The following is a 22,111-nucleotide window of genomic DNA, read 5'->3' on the forward strand; positions in this document are numbered from 1 at the left end:
GTTCGACAGGAAATGACATTGAGGGTTGATTACTCTGACTCCCTGCAAGCAAGAGATGCCTGTACTCTACAATTACACTGATTACACTCTCCACGACCACAGTAAAAACAAAAACATGTCAGTAGAAAACATAATAATATAATATAATATAATATAATATATACACAGGAAAGTATAGAAATGTACAATCTTATATTATTCTTATATCATTACATATGTAACATTATGTAATTCTGCATTATGTATCATAATATTATATTAAAATTATGTGATTATGTGATAATCACATATGTGACCCTGGACCACAAAACCAGTCATCATCAAAACACCATCTGAAAGCTGAATAAATGAGCTGTCCATTGGTGTATGCTTTGTTATGATGTGACAATGTTTGACAGAGATACAACTATTTGAAAATCTGGAATCTGAGGGTGCAAAAAAAAATCTAAATATTGAAAAAATCGCCTTTAAAGTTGTCCAAATTAAGTTCTTAGCAATGCATATTTCTAATTAGTTAGAATCCTAAGTTTTTATATATTTACAGTAGGAAATTTATTAAATATCTTAATGGAACATGATCTTTACTTAATGTTCGAATAATTTTTGGTATAAAAGAAAAATCAATAATTTTGACTACGATGTACAATGTACAGACTTAAGACTGGTTTTGTGGTCCAAGGTCGCATATATATGCAAATATATAACATTTTGGCTGTATGTGGTGTATGTGGTGAATATATATATATATATATGTATATATATATATGTGTATATATATATATATATATATATATATATATATATATATGTGTGTATATATATATATATATATGTTTATACACACACACACATACACATATACATTACACATATATATATATATATATATATATATATATACACACACACATATACATAAAATTGATATATACATATATACAATTATTAGAACACTAGTATTTTGACCAGCTAAAAATGGTTTTAAGTTAGTTATTTCTACCTTTTGCCGTAGTGTGTCAGTAGGAAATATCAGTTTACATTTCCAAACATTGATTTTGCCATTAATTGTAATAATCCAGTGAGATTTTTGTTTGCACAAGGAGTCTAACAGTGCTCCACACAGATATCTGATCTGATCATCATCCAGTCTGTCTGGAATGACATGAAGAAACAGAACAAACTGAGACAGACTAAATCCAGAAGAAAGGTGGCAACGTCTCCAAGATGCTTCAATAAACCTATTTGCAAAGCTACCTGAAAAACTATGCGCAAGTTCACATAGGGCAAAAGCTGCTTTAAACACAAAGGATGGTCACACCAAATGTTGATTTAATTTAGTTAATAGATGTTAATCAATAAAGAAAACCTATGACATTATTTTTGATAGCATTCTCATTTTACAGCATTTTTACACAAGTGTCTAAAACGTTTAGCTTTGCAGGTAGGTTTCTTGAAACATCTTGGATATGTTGCCATTGTGTGTGTGGGTGTGTGTACAAATAAAACAATTATAAAAAATAATGGTAAATGAATTGTATATGGGTAAAAATCTGAAAATATACAAAGTTTTAAAAATCAATAAGTAGTTCATGGTTCAGAGGTCAAGTTATGAGAGCCCTGAAGGCACACAATGTGCTTTTAAAAATGTTTGATGTCCTCCCATTTGATTGGACAGCCATCAGTACATATCAGAATTGTGCAGACTTGAGTTTTGTGTATGTGTCATACAACTTGTAATCAAATCAAATATTGATGACAGAGTAAGGCAAATATTGATGACAGAGTAAGGTGTAATGTCCACACCCTCACCAACAATTAAATCCAAAATGACACATTGTAAAAGCACTGCACAGCACTCCTAAGACAGTGTCAGACACTCATTAGCCTCTGCCAGTGTTTGTTTACCGGTCAATGATATTCAACCTTTCAGTGATTTTGTCTTGGTTAACCTCAAATTTACTAGGTGCCACTCTGCTTAGTTTCTTCTCTATGGCATGAGAATGTTATGGTCCTGTAGGCCTTTATGTACTGCATAGTTTTGTGGAGAGATGAGCTTTTGTGTTCTCGCATGCTTAAATGTGACCCAGATTGGGTCTAACAGCGCGTGGCCAATCATCAGCATCGTTAAAGGGATAGTTACTCATCCTCATGTCGTTCCAAACTTTAAAAAGAGGGGTTCAGTGTTGTTTTAGATCCCACTGACTTTCATTATATGGACAAAACCAGTTGTAACATTATTCAAAATACCTTATTTTGTATTCTGCAGTTGGACAGTAAGTTGGACAGGTTTTGAATAACATGAGGGTGAGTAAATGGTGACATTTTTGGGTGAACTATCACTTTAAGTGCTTGACTATGCAGCACTCCATGATTCACTTCATATCTAGGTCAACGTCAGTGGGTGCTGAAATCTGGAGAAACTGAGAGCTGAGTAAGTGATTGTCTTCCCATAATACCTTGTAAAATGTAAAAACAAACAAAAAAAAATAGTCTGATATGTTCAAGTGTTGGTAACAGCCCAAACGTTGGGGAAGTCGTGGCCTAATGGTTAGAGAGTCAGACTCGTAATCCAAAGGTTGCGAGTTCGAGTCTCGGGTCAGCAGGGATTGTAGGTGGGGGAGTGAATATACAGCGCTCTCTCCACCCTCACTATCACGACTGAGGTGCCCTTGAGCAAGGCACCAAACCCCCAACTGCTCCCCGGGCGCCGCAGCATAAATGGCTGCCCATTGCTCTGGGTGTGTGTTCACGGTGTGTGTGTGTTCACTGCTGTGTGTGTGCACGTTGGATGGGTTAAATGCAGAGCACGAATTCCGAGTATGGGTCACCATACTTGGCAGTATGTCACTTCTTCACATTTTTGTGCTAAAATCAAATGAGGAAGAGCTAGATAGGTGCAAGGTGAGAGGGAAAAAAACTAAATTTGAGTGTAAAATTGATAGACTGAGAGAATAAAAAGTGTGTTTAGGTTTATAAAAGTGTCTGTGTCACAATTTAAAGTAGCTACAGTATACTAATGCGAATTTACCTCTCCAAGATAATTGCAAGAAACATTGAGTCAAAGAGCTACAAATTACGCATGTTCAAGAGTGTTTTTCTCTTGGATGTTATTTTAAACGTGTGACACTGATTGTTTGTAGCAGAATTGAACATTTTGGCACAAATGAGAGAGGAGAGAGGGATGAAAATGTGTTTCTAATCACTCACAAAGATGCTTTTGTTCTTCTGTCCGGGCCTTCTGTAAGCCAGCGGTCAGGGCTGAGGTATTCTGTCAGAGAGTCTTAATTAGACTCATTATGTATGGTTGCAGGATGCAGGATATACTTAAATGCTTGTGTGTGTGTGTGTGTGATTTATCTTTCATCTAGGTGGGTCAGTGGTCCAAATGGCATATTTTGACACTAAGTCACTGTGCAAACAGTATCAGGCAGACTTTTCTTGAGTCATTCAGTTTTGCAAGTCAGAAAGTACCTGAGTTTACCGGAGTTGAATACTGTTCCATTAAATGACAACAATTTTTTCCAAAACTTTTACTAAATTAGACAGTCAGTGTAAGTTTCCTGCCTGCCAAAATCTGAGAGAGAATTTCAAAAAACTTTAATCAAATAAAAATCAAACTTTCCCGAAAGCACCCACATTTTCCATCTTTACTCTTAATATTGCAGCAACACCTCTTCAGAGCAAAGGCCTGTGTGCTTTAAAGATAAGCTCTCGGGCAGATTTCAAACTAAGAGAAGGAATGGCAAAAAAAAAGAAAAAAAAAAGAAAGAAAAGACGAGAACCTGATCCGGTCTAGATGGGTTGGAATAACACTCTCCACCCTGTCTGTATGTCAGTGAGAGATTTTCTCAGAAGACTGAAAGAGCTCTCTGACTGGGCCTGTCCTGTTATTTTTCTTTTCTGTTTTTTTTTTTCACTCTGCCCCATTCAGTTTTTGGCTGGTTTATTTACCCCTCCTGGTGGACAGAACCTGTAACACAACAACAAGACCGCCACATGGCCACACTTTAACACAAGCCTAAAAGTTCTCAGCCTGCTGATCTGAATGAACCTGATGTACTGCCACCACACTGTCAGTCTGAGACTGCAGAGCTACTAGACAATGCAACAGCAGCAAACAAAAATAAAAATAAAAATAATAATATGCATATAGTTATAGCATTTTATAAATTGTTCCCTTTTTTTATTTGACAATAATTAATTGACAAGATCAATATTTAATGTAGCTATTAAAATACAAAGCCATGCAGAAAAGATGCATTGTTCTCACATGTCTAATATATATAATATTCTAATATTTTTATCTCCATTCATACTCTGGCAGTCATTCTACAGCGTACTCAACAGAATTTAAAGTATGTGAGAGGGGGTTTGCGCTCAGTTTAAATATGAGCAGTAAATTACATAACTGAGTGATTAGCTGGATGCTATAAGGCAAAGAGGTAATTGCAAACATTACCCTATTACTCAATACACCATAGACAGAGCTAACATAAAGACACAACTGCTGTCGTATTTTTTTTTCTCCTGTGCCTCATCTATCTAGTCCCCTATCCCAAAAATAACATCAAATGGATCAGATCATGATGTTCCTCTTCTTAAGTAAGTTGGAATGGCAAGTGCTTTGTAGACACCCCATTTCCTTGAAGTTGAGGCCCCTGCTTTCTGGTTCAATCACCCGCTCTATACCAAAGACAAAGTGTCACATGCATGTTGCATGTTTTAAGGAAATCAACCTCCCTTGCTTGCTCTCAACTGAGAGCACATTTTCTGCACCTCACACACAGTGAACTACTTTTGAGGCTGTCTATGAGAGAAACAGCACAAGCTCCGACAAGCTGATACTACAGAGATTGATAATGTTTGAACAGACTCTCTTGCCAAAAGTTTTAAAAGTGAATTAGATATTAATCCTCTGGTGTATGATGATTTTTTGAAAGATATTTCAACCATTCACAGAGTGATATTACATCTAATCCACCAAAGGGCGATTACCCTCTCTCATATATATATATATATATATATATATAATTTTTTTGTGTGTGACTGTACTCTTTATAGGGCAGTGTTTTCTTTTCTTTTCTTTTTTTGTGACATTTAGAAATATAAGAATTTAAAATGGCTGACAATATATCTATGTGATATATTTTTAGTAGATTAAGGAACATTTCTGTTCAGGCATTATCATTATTATTATTAATATTAGCTGCAATTTACTTTCCATAAATGAAAATGTTAGTTCACTCTACTGTATGCAACACATTAATAGTATATTTCAAAAAAAAAATTAAATAACATATAAAATGTACTTTATATTTACTATTGCTATATTTGTATTTAATTAATATTATGCATAATAATAATAATAATAATATAATTTCAACTTCCATAACTTCCTTTATATTATAAACAGATACAGCAATAGGGATCTGCATTATACACATACAGTAAAATAGGGACATGTGTGTATTCTTTTGAAAAAACGTTTTTGAGAAAGATGAAAAAAAATCCTTTATGAAAATATATTGTTAATTCCAATTAAACCATTGAATGTAGAAAATATAGAAAGTAAGTTACAATACAAAGCCTATGACAGTGTAATAAGTATTTTTATTGCATTTTATAATGCCATTGTCAATAATTAGTACAGATTACATGCAACTAGACCTACTGTACAGTTTTTTATTGTCTGCATGGACAGACACAAGAAGATTCAGGTTACAAATACACAGATATATGTGTTTTTTTTTTTTTTATACAGCATGAAGAAAAACGGCAGTGACTGGCATAAACATGGTCACCGGGGGTTAGAACGACAAAGGTGGATGGCTAGATGCCTTTTTTTTTTTTTTACTTTTTTTTTATATACCATTTCAAAAGCCATCACCTATTCTTCCCCCAAATCTTCTCTGAAAAAGCAAAACAAATGTAAAATAAAAAAATGAAAGAGAAGTAAACAAGTTAAAATGAAACTAAAGTACATAAAAGTCACTGCTGTAAATGTACACACATTCGTAAAAATACAATGAGAGGAGTTGAAGTGGTAGTTCCATTTGATTGGCCGAAGAAGTTAATACCATCAGGCAAAAGCTCACCTGCAAGGGGCCTTTACTTAGAAAACGGCAGCTCAAAGCTATTCATCACAGGGCAATGGAGCTCTGAGGCGGCATGAGGGTGTGGGTAAGACAAGACATAAAATACTGCTGTCACCTTCGTCAAGCATTTGTTTGGTTACAGTTGTGGCAGACTTGATCGATTTGGAATACAAAAATCTAGCCACAATCCCTTTGGTGGTCACTGACGATGAACTGCATTTCTAAAAGCCTTTTCACAATCTTATTTGGTATGCTACTATGGAAAAGCCACACCAATTTCACAGCAAATGGCAAACAGTGGTCAAAAATAGCCTGTGTGACTTTTATCTATCTGAGTGCCTGAAAGCATGGCTTTTTAGAACCAGAAGGGTGCAGAGAAGCCAGAAAATTAGAAAGTCGCTCTCGATCGGCATAATTCAACCAAAGAGAGCCACTTTCTCAGGGAATTTCTATACAAATCTGGAGCGCTATTGCCTTATGAGAGACAGCTTTGAGTGCTCATGGTAAATAAAGGAATGATTTGACTTTAAAGGGAGTCTGTACACATATTGGCACCTAAAAGGACCAATAATGATAATAATAATAATAAAAAAAAACCTTAAAGTTGCTCTTTCTTATAAGCAAGAGAGGGCTACACATTTTTCTTCAATGTTTTTTTTTTTCGCTTTCATTATTTTTCTGAAGTTTTGGTCCTGTCTTATGAGAAAAATCCCTCTGAGGTATCATTACACAATGAGTTCAACTTTTTAGTTTGTTTTCTCTCTTTTTTCCTTAAAAATGCATAAATGCACTACAGAGACAAAAGTATCAAAATAGACCTAGCTAAGATAAATATACAAACAGGTGTGTTACCTAAACCACATATCTAACTCTTAATCTGTCTTTTTTCGAGAGATAATACACTAAAAAAAATCATCGTCCCAGACGTTTTAGGACAGAAAACTGGGAAAACAAAACCAAAAAAGGAAAACAAAATTTAACCATGATACCTGCAGCACATAATATGATAAATACATACACTTTAGCATAAGCAATACAGTATAGGAATTCTGAGCTCAAAACTTTACAATAGCTAAAAACAGGTGCAGAAAAAATAAAAGCCAAACGAAAACAAGTAAAGGAAACACGAAAAGGAGGGAATGCCCTTGAGAGCTAAGCCGAGCGGTAATATACAAGAATACATCATTACAACGTGTGTAAAAGTAACAAAGGAGTCATGGCGATCACCACTGATGCGTTTCAGTCCACATCTTACAAAACAGCTTTGTTTACACGTGTACCTTAAAGCACAATTGTAGTCTATTTAGTGAATGCAGCAATTCATTCGTGAGTTTTTAAATTCCTTTGCAATCCTCAGTTCTTGTAGCACAAGCTCGTTGGTTCTCTTTGGATATTTTGGTTTCGTCGCGTGGTAAAAATAAAGGCCCGTTTTAGCAGGAGCGTGATGATCTCTTAGGGATGGTGGTGTATGTGTGTGTGCGTGTGTGTGTGTGCGCGCGTGGTATTTTTCCATCGCCGTCACAAAGCTACACTTTGCATTAATTGGGAAGCGGGGTCTGCGCGAGAGTGGCCTGCGTTAATGCATTCTGCCTATCATCATTTTTGACACCCAACTGACTGGCCCATTGAGTACGCTCTAATGACCGGCCAGCTCGATGGCTCTCATTGGCCTGGCCTCTCATTATGCATGCGGAATTAGAACACACAATTAAGCCTCCGCACAGAGGACCTGTACATAGACACTATGCTAATAGATCACTTAAAGTGGGGAATATGTGATTTGGAGTAGACCCTTTTAAACATGTTGACCACTTAATGCTTCATACTTAACAGGACTCAGCATTTTTTATTTTTTTTGGAGGGGATGGAGAGGTAGTCGTCTTTTTCCCCCCTGTTGTATCTCGTTTATTTGTTTCCATTCATGCTAATGAATTTGGTAATGAGAGGAATTGACAAGCTCCGTTCACAGCTATGCAACAATAAACATTTTGGGTTTTTTCGACAATGTGTGTTTGCGTTTTAATTTGTAATTTTTAGTATTTTGTGGATGAATGAAAAACTAGAAGGGAGTTACACCTTTTGTATGTCTATTGGTGACTTTCATTGGCCTATCTATTTTGTGAACCGTTTTTTAAAAGGAGGTAGCATTATTTTTGGTTTTATTTCTTTGAAGGTGTTTCGAAGGTGTCTATGAAATGAACATAAAGACCAGATACGTCAGACCATGCTTAAAAGCAAAAAGAAGGATCCTCCAACATAAAAAAAGTGGAAACAGTCCTTAAAATGATTCCTGTCAGGTTTGAAAAGAGTCCCTATCAGCCATCCATTATTAGTGTGGTAAATAATACTGTTCAACAGGCAGAGTAAGCATAACAAGCAAGTGCTTGCCTGCTTTTTTTGGTATTCGTTGAACTGCATTTAATTGTGAAATACTGGTAATTGAAGTAAACCATAATGCTGAGTAATTGCTGCTGGCTTCTAGTCTCACAAAGTACATCAACTGCTATTCAAGTGCCTTTTGCATGTAAAGTCCTTTTCAATCTGAGACAGTGAAGACTGCATCTCAACACTGCAATTGCCTGAGCACAAGATGGGGTAGAGGGCTTCCTTTCTCAGATCGTAAGTGCTTGTACATTAACTAAAGAACCGCGAGAGGCTTGTTAATACTGCGTTTTTTGCTTTTTGTTTCCTTTTCGGTTTGTTTTTTGGCCTTTAAACATATGTAGTGTTAAGAACTCATTAGGTTAACGTATATTGAAACAGTTTTCTGTTTTAAAAAAAGCAATTTTACACTTTGGTTTTTGGAATGCTCTGTAGTGTAAGTCAAAAAACAAATGATTTAACTGGGAAAAAAAGGAAAATTAAATATTCAAATGATGCGTTTGTGTTCTTTTGGCCAGTTTTTTTAGGAAGAAGAAATGATAAATAAAAAAGAGTTTTTGGTTTCCTAATATCTCTTTGGTTACCTGTAACAAAAGTAAATGGGGAAAAAACTGAAAAAGCAACATATATTAAATTAAAACTCGAAATTTGGCATGGCACTACTGAGAAAAGTTTTTTTTTTTTTTTTTTATAGTTCAGCGAAAGCAAAATCTCACATGCTAATCGGACACTTTCTACTCACACAGTGGATTTCAAATAACTTTTATATATCTAGTAATTATAGAACTTTGAACTGATAAAGAGAGAGTCACCGTGTTGGTTAGCCACAGTACAAATCCCCTTTGTAATAACAGCGTGAGGGGGCAAACACTGTGGTCTGAGGTATTCCGTGACCTTGTTATCTTTTATCTTAAAGCAATATTTTGTATCGCAGCTGATATCAATTGGCTACAACAGAAAATTCTGAAACAAAGTAAATGGTGCAAATCTGGGAAAATAAGATCTAAAATTTCTAAATAAATGAACAAATGAAGCAAATTTGTGAAAAAATAAGAGAGATACGAGTGCCTATAAAGTTTTTTTTTTCCCTCTAGGATCTTACAAAGAGCCCTGCAATATGTATTCCACCGCTGTCTCTTTAGTTTCAGCTTCTCTCTGCTATAGAAATGTTTGAGTGGTTTTGTTGGTATTTCACGTTATATTTCATCGGTGGTTCTGTTTTGGAAGTTTTCACTTAACGCTAAGTGCTATCCTCAATACTCGTGATCCAATGCTAGGATCAATTTTGAAGTGGAGTTTGTAGAATAAAGGATTTTGGAACTTCTCTCCCAAATGTAACCCCTTTTTGGAATGATGAGAGAATTTAAAAGACAAAAAAACAATCATTAACAGAAGACATAATAGTTGAATTACATCACAATGAAAAACTGTTGATCCTTTAGAAATAAATGACTATGAAATTAAAACGAAATGGAAAGATACTGAACACATAATAATCAACGATACAGTCAATAAAGTCTCTGAGCCGGTCCTCCACAAGCCTCATGTCAGTCTGGCTGTCATAACAGCACCACAGGAGAACAACAGCGAAAAAGTTCCTTTTCCTGAAATATGCCTTTTTTGGGGGTAGCAACATTTTCTACGTTTAGTCTGACAAAGAGCGAGGGGGAAAAACACGTTTGGGCAGATTCTTGCAGATACCATCAGATAAAGATGGGGACAGCGCAAGCATCCGCCGTCTGATCGGAGGCTAACACAGCCTCAAGACAGAACGTGTCCCCTGTTTCTCTAGTCCAGTCATGTAAGGGAGACAAAAAAAAAAGAAGAAGAAAAAAAAAGGGTTGGTCAGGTGGGCAAGGACACCATTGCCAGTCTTTCAGCTCATTTTCTTTCAGTCTTTGTCTTTGTCGTGAGTGGCAAACTTATCTGTGTGACCGCAAAGTTGCTGAGTCTTGCAGCATCCCCTCGAACAAGTACAAAAATCCGGTTGAAATCAGAAGTCATTCTAAAGATGTGTGTTTGTCATCTTTTTCAAACATCTTTCTGAGGTAAATCACCGCAGTGTTTTTATCCCATAGAAAAGCAGTGTTCTCAGGCCCAAAGAACATAAAAATTAAAGCTAAAAAAGACTTAAAGTAAAGAAACCTTGAGTGAGTTAATAAGCTTGTATACTGACGTCAGGTTTTCCTCAGTAGCTTTAGATACAGTGGTCCATACTTCTATCAGACCATGTTTCAAAATACAGGAGGACACAATGCACAGCTGCTCAAAGGGCCTTTTTGAGGGTACTGACGGAGGACACAAAAATTAAGGGGGGGGGGGGGGGGGATGTGTTTTTGCATTGTGAACTGATGAGGTCTAACCCTGTTTTGGTTTTTGAAGTTGTAGTTGATTTTTTAATCTTTGTTTCTCACTTGATCTTGAACATCTAGAATATGAGGAAGGGAAGGACAGGGCCAGTGAGCACTGCCTCCATCAAGCCTTCCTCCTACTCCAGCTCCTCTGTGGGAAGCTCCTCCTCCATTTCACGCTCATCACCGGGCATGCTCATGTTTTGAGTGACAGATGCCATAAGGGACACGGGTCTGCTGTCCTCCTCCATCTCAGCTGGCTCCTCCTTCACGTGGACGTGGTGTCTGAAACAGAAATAACATGCAAAAAGTCAGTTTGAGATATGGTTAAATTGCTTTCAAATATAGAAAACAATATTTTAAATGTAGATACATTTTTAATCATTTATATTTCACTAAGGATTAAGGATGCACCGTATGTTCGGCAAACCGAAATTATTCAGCCGAACACCGAAATAGCTTTTTTAGGGTTAGGGTTAGCAACCCAAACCCCCCCAGTGGTCTCATTAAAATGGGGTGCTCAGTAACATTTTTATGAATTTTCAAAATAAAAACAACAATAATGATAATAATAATTACAACGGCTCTATTAATACATTTATTATAACATTCACACATAGTGTTCAAATTGGGATCTGTAATATTTTCTAATGTTTTAAAAGAATTCTCTTCTGTTCAGCAAGGCTGCATTTATTTGTACAGTTAAAAATACATAACTGATTCAAGAAGGGGGTCTCAAAAATGGCTCAAATCTATTATTTTATTAAATTATTAATTTTAAGTTAAATTGTGCCTTTTTGGTATAATATCTGCTAGAATGTTAAAAAAATGTTCAGTGTTAAGTAAATATTTTAAAATGATTTTGTAATAGATTTTTTCTTTGAAAAGCAAGACAAAACAGTAAAAAGCACTATTTAACTTATTTAACTATTGGCTATTTAACTTATGCAATGGTGAAAAAAATTGTCAAAATACATGTTCGGTATTCCATTGTTTCATTTTGTTCGGCCTTTGGCTTTGGTCAAGAATTTTCATTTTGGTGCATCCCTAATAAGGATTAATATTTCAATATTTATTATATATTTTTATTATATAGGTTATTATTTTATTTATAACATTTATTATGATTATTGTAATCATTAAGTAAAATTCAGCATGGATGCATTACATTGATCAAAAGTGACAAAGATATTTCCAAAAAAAAAAAATATATATATATATGATGGTTTCCACAAAAATATTGGGCAGTAATACTAAATATTCACTATTTTCAAAATTATTAATAAAAAGAAATGTTTCTTTAGCACCACATCAGCATATTAGAATGATTTCTGAAGGATCATGTGCCACTGAAGACTAAAATAATGGCTGCTGAAAATTCAGTTTTGCATCACAAAAGTAAAATACATTTTAAATATATGAATTAACCAGAATTGTAGTTAATTTGCAAAAACAGGTAACTCCGTTTTTAACAATTTTCAAGTTTTTTCATTGTGCATTCTGATTAATCTCAATCAACTGCAGTTGGTTTATTTTGATTAGGTAAAACATATCTAAAAAACACAGCTAACACAATAAAAACATGATAAAATAATAAAATGATTTTGAAAAAAAAAAAAAAAACGGAGTTATCTATGTTGCAAATAAACTCTTCATATATTAAAATATAAAACAGTTATATAAAATATAAAATTTGTTGTATTTTTGGATCAAATAAATGTTTCTTGGTGAGAAAAAAAAGTGACAAACATTTTTAAAAATCTTACAGATCTCAAACTTTGGAATGAGAGTGCATTGAATTTTCATTAGAAATACACCCTACATACACTAGCTGGGAGTTGACTAGTCTTACCCGTACTGCTGTGGAGAAAGGCCAGGGCTGCAGCTGCCATTACTGTTGACTTGTTCAACAGTGCTGCTGACATCATCGTGGCCGACGTGCAGCATGTTGAGGCTCGCACCTGTGCTGTTGTTCATCAGGGTGGGGCTGTTCAGAAGACCAAGACTGCTCTCCGCAAGTGCTGCCTGTACACACAATTTGCAAGTATTTTTTGACTTTCTCAAAAGTTAAGAGAGATGCAATGATTGCTTTAAAATCATAAGGCACTGTTGATATTACAGTTGTCTGAAAGGTCATTGAATGAAAATATTGTCACATAAGTTGAGGAAGATGACTGCAAGGTGGAATCAAGCACAAAGCCCTCTGGTGCCACTTTTACACAGACAATAGTGTATATTTATTGATTTTAAATTTATACTAATTACTAAAAGATAAATGTGCAGACTGGATAGATGTAATCTGTGTGTCCTGGCAGCAGTGGTGCAGCAGGTTAGTTTGTGTCACCACTAGGGGTCTCCTCGCTTCCATACAACAGACCTGACTGCTCGCTGAAATAACCAGGAACGCACCAGCTCACACTACTGTTACACATGTGCTCATCTCCAAAACTCATTAATACATTAAAGTATATTATATTGTTTGGTTATACTTTATTTTCATTTTTTTCTTAATTTTTTTACACCCTAAAAATAAAAAAAATAAGTAAAAACTGTAACAGAAGATAGTGATACTTACAGTGGGGTACAAAATTGTAAAAAAAACACTAGTAAAAATGCTGCTATTTCACTAGCATTTCACTTCATTTTAATTTTGGTAACACTTTATTTTAAGGTGTCTTTGTTACACGTTACATGTACTTACTATTATAATAACAATTAATTATGCGCAATTACATGCAAGTAACCCTAAACTAGACTCTAATCCTAACCATATAGTAGTGCATGTAGTTAATGTCACTTTGTACTTAAATGTATAATTACACTATAATGACACCTTAAAATAAAGTGTAACCTTAATTGTATTTACATAATTAAAATGTAATTAATTACAAATTAATTTAATGACGACTTAAAGAATATTATTTATAATAATCCTAAATATATCATCATTCACTGCATCATTCATCTTTGAATTATTATTTAGAACTAGGTTGTACATTTTTAAAGTTAGTTTTTATCTGTTTCTTAAAAAAATCATATTTTCTGTTGACTACATTGCACACTCAGACTGGCTTTATAGATACATAATTATATTACCATAAACTGCTAAAAAAAAAAAAACCTTCACGATCCAAGGCAGAAGTAATGGCAAATCCATGCATGTAAATGTTAAATTCATATGATTAATATTACTACATACAGTACAAATCTACATAAACAACTAGGCATATGGATATTTTAATGCATGAGGAAAGGTGGAACGGAAAATGATTCTGAACTGAAATTTTTATGTGGTACTCATGTCAATTCAAACAGTAGTGGCTGCCCAAAATATGCCACCGAGAGAAAGAAAAGGCAAGAGAGAGAGAGGGAGAAGAGAAAGAGTTTGAGGGAAATCCATTCTGATTCTGTGGAGACTCGGTGGTGGAGAGAAAGATGATCAGGGTCACATAAGGGTTAAAGGATGTGAACCAAATAAGGGTTATTTTTTACCCTTTAACTATAATTAACTGGAAGCCACCTACGATTTTGGCAACAACAGACAGATCTAATAGGTAAACATGCTTAATGCCTGTTTAATGAGATGGCCAGGTTGAATCACTTTTAAAAGGTCAACTTCGGGCAAGATTATGCCTACCATATGCAGACTAAAACACACTCAAGGAATTACAAATGGAAAACAGCAGAGCACCACAGTTCTCTGAAATTCTGGTAGGGCGTTGTTGTGCCAGAGATCTCCACTGTGTGTCTGCTCTTTTGTTAAAGGCTAGTTTATGTGCGGCCTTTTCAGGATGAGCAGTTCCATTTCCATAGAGATGGCCTGCGGGGTCAGAATGGGACAAACTGGGCCAGGCCGCTGGAAGTGTGTGTATGTGTGCTGGCCCATGATTAGCTGGGATGTTTGTTTGTCAGGCGCTGACACTGCTTGTCCTGTGAGGAGATGGATGGGCGCAGACCTGACAGAGCGCCACACATGCTCACACACCCAGACCAGGACTCAAGCACAAAGGCTAACCTCCCAGATCCATCTCTGTCTTGTCACACAGCGTTCTTGGGAAAAACACACACACAAACACAGAAACACAGAGCCAGGCTCCGAAAGCTCAGAACGAGAGTTGCGGTGACACCATGGGTTTCAGATGGATTTTCTAGGACAGACACTAATTTTATGCTGTGACCTTCATTGACAAATATTTGATGCTATAAATCACATATGGCTGGCTGGGAGCGCGTGTGCGATGGAGGGAGGAGAACGGAGGAGGTTAGGGAGATGTGTCTAATTAGAAGAGGAAATTATTATCAGTGCCCTTGTGCGCTTGATCTGGCCTGATCCGTGCAGGATTCCCACACTTTTCTAAGGAATTAATTTTCCAGGATCTTTCCAGTTGTTTAAAACTACTTCACTCATTCAAACAGATTCACTCATGAACCATTTATACCAATTAAAATAAATTGAAAAGAATGATTCGTTCACATATCAGATCTCACTACGGCAACTTTTACTTTAATGTTTAGCAGACAAAATATTTCTGAGCTCTAGAAAAATGTATAGTCATATTTAGACATTTTTATTTTGTTAAAGATTTTATTTTCCATGCAAATTCTAATTAAAACCAATTTGCTAATGAATGATTTAGTCCAGACTCTGAACTGGTTCGAGACAGCTTAAGAGATTCATTTACAAATCAGACAATCAAAAGATTCAATGATCAACCAACTCAAAAGAATTATTCACTCAAAAGAGTTTTGTGATTGCTCAACACAAAATAAATATTTAACCATATAAATAAATAAATATAATGAATATATTTATAAATAAACATTTTTAAAATAATAATAAAAAATTTGGGATGAGTTTAAAAATCTACATTTTAATATATCGGGCTACAGTCCTCTATCATTTTCAATGATGAATGCATAAGGGTGTCGATTTGATCTAATGAAAGCACGCACGCACTCACCTGATAGCTGGCGTTCAGACAGCCAAATCCCAGCCCAGAAATCATATTCTTCACAAGAGTGGGACTTCTGAGAAGGAGAAGAGAGAGGGTGATTAAGTACATGTGTGGATTACAACAAAACACATCTGACCGGAGCATGTGTTAAAAAAAGCTCCCGAACCCGTGAAAAATGCTGAGGCACTATTCTATTTACAAGAGATAAATAGAAAAGTTAAACAATGGAGAGCAACACATGCATTCTGACACAGCATATACTGCACACACTACTGTTTGTTCGCTTTTGTGTCTGTGTGCTACAGGGCTGAAATCTGGCGCACAGGCCGTCGGCTGGGTAATTTGCCGTCGTCTCTCTGGCAGAGCTTGAGATGGCGTGTAACATCTGTTTGTACAAATGCAAGCAGGCACGCTTTTCTGCTGTGCATCTGCTCACAATGTACCCTAAACAGTGTAGACACAGACGGAAAAAATACACAGGCTCGCAAATACACACGCACACACTGCCAAACACAAGCAGGCGAGGCACAAAAGAGACCTTTGTGCTTTTGACTAGAGAGTCAGTAATAGGGTAATGATGGGAAGCCCATTAGGGTAATCACACATGCCAATAATGATTATAGCCCCGCTTACAGAGCAGACCTACAAGCTTATGCTTTTGCTACAGGAATAAAGCCTGTTTTTGGGATTTCCACTCAATAAATAGTGTTCACTTAAAAAGTGCTGTTATAAGCCGGTGTTTCACAGGTTATTGCAACTAGTATGACTTCAGACAGGCTCCTATTTCAATCTGTAAAGCTACAGAAAGTCTCAGCAGGCATTCTTAAGAAAGCCAAGAGTGGCGGCACAACTATTTGACATCAAACGTCATTGGTCACGTCAAACTTGACGCAATTTGCCTCAGGATGCAATATTTGATTTTTTGAGCGACAGCAGAGGTGAAGATCATGACTGAGTAGTAATTCTATTTTGGTTCGGCTACAATGTAAAAAAAAACTATTAAATGTCATTTATTTTATGGTAAAAACAGTAAAAGGACAGTCCCAGAGGTCCCTGTGTGACGCATCAGATTATATTTTCTATAAATAAATGTGTTTCTTTTTATGTTTGTTATCAGTAATGTACATTAGGGTGTTTTGTGTTATATTTTATGTTTAGTTAATGTTTATTGCATTATTTTAGTGTTGTGTGTTACCTTTTTGTCTTTGTGTGTACAGTATGACCAATCTATATACGATTATTGGCCATGTTTTATGAACAGGCCTCTTATATTTAACTCTGAATAGAGATATATTATCATTATATCACTTAATATCTTGTTAATGTCACCCTACTGTTTTTTTTTTTTTTTTAAGTGAATATCTAGCAGCCACAGATGCCATTATTTATTTATTTTTTACTGTAAATGTAACAGGATTTTCCCCCAGTGTATTATCAATTCAGGAGTATTGGAATATCGTACTTTTATGATATTTTTTTAAGAGTGAGTGCTGCACCTTTTCTAATTGACATGGCTTTTTGATTTTTGGTTGCACTTCCCGTTTTGATGATAGAGCACCTCTTTTCAGAAAAAAAATAATTGTGATTTAAAATTTTTTTTTTGGTAAGCTTGACAACACTAGTCCCCATTCACTTTTATTATATGCCTGAAAATGTAACAATTTAATTGAATAATTTGTAACAACAAGAATTTTAATCTTTGGGTCAACTTTAAAGGTGACCAGTCTGAATCTTCATACCCGGTCATCTTTGGTGGTCTCCTCTTTTGGTATTCCACTTCGTCCACGGTCCAAACAGCACCCTTGACGTTCTCGACCCGCACAAAGCACTTGTGCAGACTCAGGTTATGGCGCACAGCATTCTGGGTAACAATGACGGGACATAGAGAAGACAAGAGAGCAAAAAGAAGTCGTCAGTTTCCAGTTCCAGCCACGACTCAACACTCTAGGTATCTTAAGCAGAATCGCGACCGCGTCGCTGTCATTGCTGAAAATGCAATTATAGCACGGCCTGATATAAACAGCCCTTAATAATGGCATAAATCTTATACCTGCTTTCTAATTAAAAGAGTGCACGTGATGATGAGCACAAAAGATTGTACAGCTCAGACAGAGACGTGTCGACTAAGCGTATCTCTCCATCTCGAACCCGTCCCCTCCCGCCCGCACCATCTCACAGACACACACAACCAATTAAGTGCACATTCTACTGAGGGGAAGTGACAATGTGGTGCCACACCATCATAACAGTGGGGAGTTAAAAAAAATAATAAAAAAAAACTCCATCTTTGAATGCAAAAAAATAAGAAACGATGCGCACTATCCTCCCCCCCCCCCCCTCCCATCAGCAAACCCACCCCCTGCTTTTTTATTTTAAATTTCACTAATCAGCCACTATCTAGAATAACACCCCCAAGGGAGGCCCCTTCCTTTTCATCTGCTATTTGTAGTTTGTTCATGCCCAATTTCATTACCAATTTTAATTCGTGTATAATTAAATCCTGTGTATTTTTTCCGACGCATTCTTTTTTTCCCCCTGAATCCATGAGGGAGGGACTGCTGATGCCGGAATCACTCCTAACCATAATTACAAGTGCCATAATCAGGCGAGGCCTCCCTCCTTTGAATAAATTTCCCCGTGCAGGAGCGATGATGCTTAGTTTTGCAAATGAGTATGACCCCAATTTCAGCCTGCCACCTCACCGATTTTATTTGCATTCCCTTCCGTGATGAAAGACTAATTCTCCCAGTTAAAACATTAGCAGCAATTTAAAGGGGGTCAGCCTCTGCAGACATAAACAAAATGCCTGCCTGGCTCTGTGTGTGTGTGAGAGTGAATGAGTGACTGGAGGGGTATTTTAGAAAGATGGCACGCTTGATGCGGATGTCAAACGGGTCTCGGTTCCTTTGGTGACGGCGTCCACATGAAGAGGAATGATACAATGGCCTCCTTTTTTAGCTTAGAAATGAACAGCGACAGTAAATGTAATGTACAGCTTTAAACTGTGTTCTGAAGTTCAGAGTGAAACTGGATATTCAGGTTATTCTTTTTTTTTTTTAAATATTACAAAATACTTTTTTTTTTCATTACTGAATCGCTCATAGGACCAGGAACATGTATTAAGAAAGTAAATATGGGTCAATTTCAGGCACAGTGGGCTTAAAAGCTACACAGCTTACCAAGGACAAGGCTCAATCTATATATAGTGGCGTCATACAAAAGAAAGTACCAGTGTACATATGGAATGAAATATTTTGTGCAGATGCCATGATGAATCTTGTGCTGAGGAAGAGAGTATGACAACAAAAATAAGCCTTTAATGTTCTTTACAAGAACTAGGCCCAGATAAATTATCAGTGTGGCTGACAAATATCTCCCACTTTAGTTAAACTACTGCTGTGAAATTCAGAAAAGCAATGGGGAAGTTAATGATAGATTGAGAATTGCACAAACTGCTGATAGACATCTCCATAAACAAAAAATGCAGGAGGTGTGTATAAGACAAAGGTGTGCTGAGAAATAGGTATTTATAGCTGGGCATTCTTTGAAACGGACATCTTTTCCTGATTGATAATTACTTTGTGATTTTAAACCTTCTATGAGAAAAATAATGCTTCATTAATTGTGTTAATAAATTGTATTAAAAGAACAGCTCATTACTTTAAAATTACTTAAAAAATACATAAATTGTATACACTACAGTTCAAAAGTTAGGAATTTATTTTTTATTCAGCAATGATGCATTAAATGAATCAAAAGTGACAGTAAAAACATTTATGTTACGAACCATTACCATTTCAAATAAACACACTTGAACTTTCCATCCATCAAAAAATCCTGGAAAAAATGTATCGCCATTTCTACAAAAATATTAAGCAGCACAACTGTTTTCAACATTGATAGTAATAGGTAATGTTTCTTGAGAAGAAAATTAGAATGACTTCTGAAGAATCATGTGACACTGAAGACAGGAGTATTAACGATAAAAATGAGCTTTGCCATCATAGATTTTAATTACATTTTAAACATATTAAACTAAAAATGGTTGTAATATTATTTCACAATATTTTTTACTGTATTTTTGTTCAAAACAAAAGAAGCCTTAGTGAGCATACAAGACTTCTTTCAATGTGTGGCACACATTTGCCAAGAAAATAAAGGGGACGTTGCAGTTACTAAAAGTTAGCATCAGCTCTACACTTAAGTCTATGAGGGACACAAATAGCAGCAGTTTTGCAGAATGACCCAGCTGGTGTCCATCTTGTGAATAAAAGCCGCCCTCATACTGATCAATGACTTCCCCTACTCTCCGGACCTTACTTTTCATGAAATATAGATGGCCATTAAGAGCACCGGAGAACATGAATCTCTATTTCTATATTTAATACCAGGCCAAATGACTGGCAAGAGAGGAAGACAAGTGAGAACGTGCAGTTATTAAAATAAAACGAAGAGAGAGAGTGTGAAAAGGTACTATAGGATGGGGAAAAAAAGAGAGATCTGGCTCTGGTGGAGGAGGAAAAGTAGACGGATCCATTAATTGTTAAATTTCATAAAAGTGAAATGAGTTGTTAAAGATATTCCTGCAACTTTCACCTCCTTCCTCTCAACTCTCAGTGGCTAAGCTCACTAACTGCTCCTGGGTGCCGCTGCGGTTCAAGACTATTAGCCCGCTGTTCTGTCTCGATGCCCTCAGCCTCCTTTGGTCCCTCTCTCACCTCACCTTCTCCGTTTCTCTCCCTACTTCCTCTCCTCCAGAGGCTCAGGCACACAAATGAGCCTTGGGCCAGTGTTGGCTGAATGTGGGGCAGCACCTTCTCAGCCCAGGCTCCAGGCTATAGGCCACGTGAATGGTTAATGAGGAGACTGACTGACAGGAAGTGAGCTACTCTTTGCGGTGTCCGTTTCCACTCCGGCCTGACAGCACCATGCCAAGTTCCTAGTCCACAGGGGGAGGGGGTGGATGGGAGGGATGTATTAGCACATCTCTCTGAGGGGCGAAGTAAGCAGGGTGATGGGGAGATGGCCCGCTAAATGGGATGGTTACATGGGCAGCCCAGGCCTTTAATGACCGCTCTTCACTTTGGACAGAAAGAGTGATAGAGAGAGAGAGGGGTGACTGGAGGCTAAATTTCATAAAGGTAAGATAAAAGTTAAACTTGGTTAAGTAAAATGACTGATGAAGAAAATAATGGTTAAACTTAATAATAATAAAAATATTAAAGTCATTTTAGATAAAAGTGAACCATGTTATAGAGTTTTTATAATTACAATTAAATGAGGTAATAAATCAAATAGTAATTAAATTAAATTGTACTATTAACTGCATCATTACTACTACTATTAATAATTAATATTATTACTTAAAAATATCAAGGTATAAAAGTATGTTTACATAATTAGAAAAGGAAAAAAAAACATGTTTTATTGTTGTTGATGTATTGTATTATATTATGACTGGAGGCTAAATTTCAAAGGTAAGATCAATATTAATCAATAACCATTTTGAACTTAAACATGTTTTTTTGTACTTTTTTTTTAATTATCTAAAAATACCTTTACACCTTGGCATTTTTATTAAGTAATAATATTCATTATTAATTATTAATAGTAGTAATTAATTATTAATAGTAGTAATTATGCAATCTAAAACTTCCTATTATTATTATAATTATTATTTAAAAATAATATTACTACTATTATTTTTTTAAATAATAAAAATCAAAAACGTAATATTATTATTATTTTTATTTATTTTGTTCAGCTTCTGTTGTTTAAATATGCTTTATCATTAAAGTTTGACTTAAAGTGTTATATTATAATGTGCACATGCAACACCCGTACATGCATGTCTGGTATTGGCTCAGCCCACCTCGGGTGGCATGACACAGAGCATCATGTGGTTAAAGCAGCTGATTGCGCATCAAAGCTTGGGGTGAAAACACACAGGTGGACGAGGGAGGAGGGATGACAGCAGCTGTGGCGGGATCCAGTGGAGTGTGGCATGTCGGAGCTGGTCAGAAGATGCTGAGCTGATACAGAACCGGCTGCGGATCAGCGGGGCGCGTGCTAATCAATCAATTCAAATTAAACTGTCTGATAAGAGTTACAACGCTACGTGACCATTGAATGATAAAACAGACTGTGTTGGTATAAGCATACACACAGTAGGCAGCCATTTGACTGATTTTTGCATAACTGAAATGAGGGAGTTTTACCACTTTTTAGTGAAAGTTATAGCACGGAGTGCAAAGGAAATCTCCAATGAGTCAGACTTGAACTTCCTGCTCCCACCTACCAAACACCATTAGGCAGCCCGACGCCACAT

The 22,111-nt window shown here is 36.1% G+C and overlaps 1 protein-coding gene across 1 annotated transcript in view; it reads right to left on the bottom strand.

Moving 5' to 3' along the window:
• Positions 1-8,138: 8,138 nt before the first annotated feature.
• Positions 8,139-22,111, bottom strand: part of LOC306855391 (forkhead box protein P4-like) — a 137,119-nt gene continuing 123,146 nt past the window's right edge. Inside the window, exons 15-18 of the mRNA XM_079394087.1 lie at positions 17,523-17,644; positions 15,790-15,856; positions 12,681-12,853; positions 8,139-11,113 (exon numbers count right to left, since the gene is read on the bottom strand). Coding sequence (XP_079250213.1) covers positions 10,966-11,113; positions 12,681-12,853; positions 15,790-15,856; positions 17,523-17,644 — 510 coding nt within the window. The 3' untranslated portion in view covers positions 8,139-10,965. The remainder of the gene's footprint in view (positions 11,114-12,680; positions 12,854-15,789; positions 15,857-17,522; positions 17,645-22,111) is intronic.

Source organism: Barbus barbus (assembly GCF_936440315.1).
Source record: "Barbus barbus genome assembly, chromosome: 35".
NCBI lineage: Eukaryota > Metazoa > Chordata > Actinopteri > Cypriniformes > Cyprinidae > Barbus > Barbus barbus.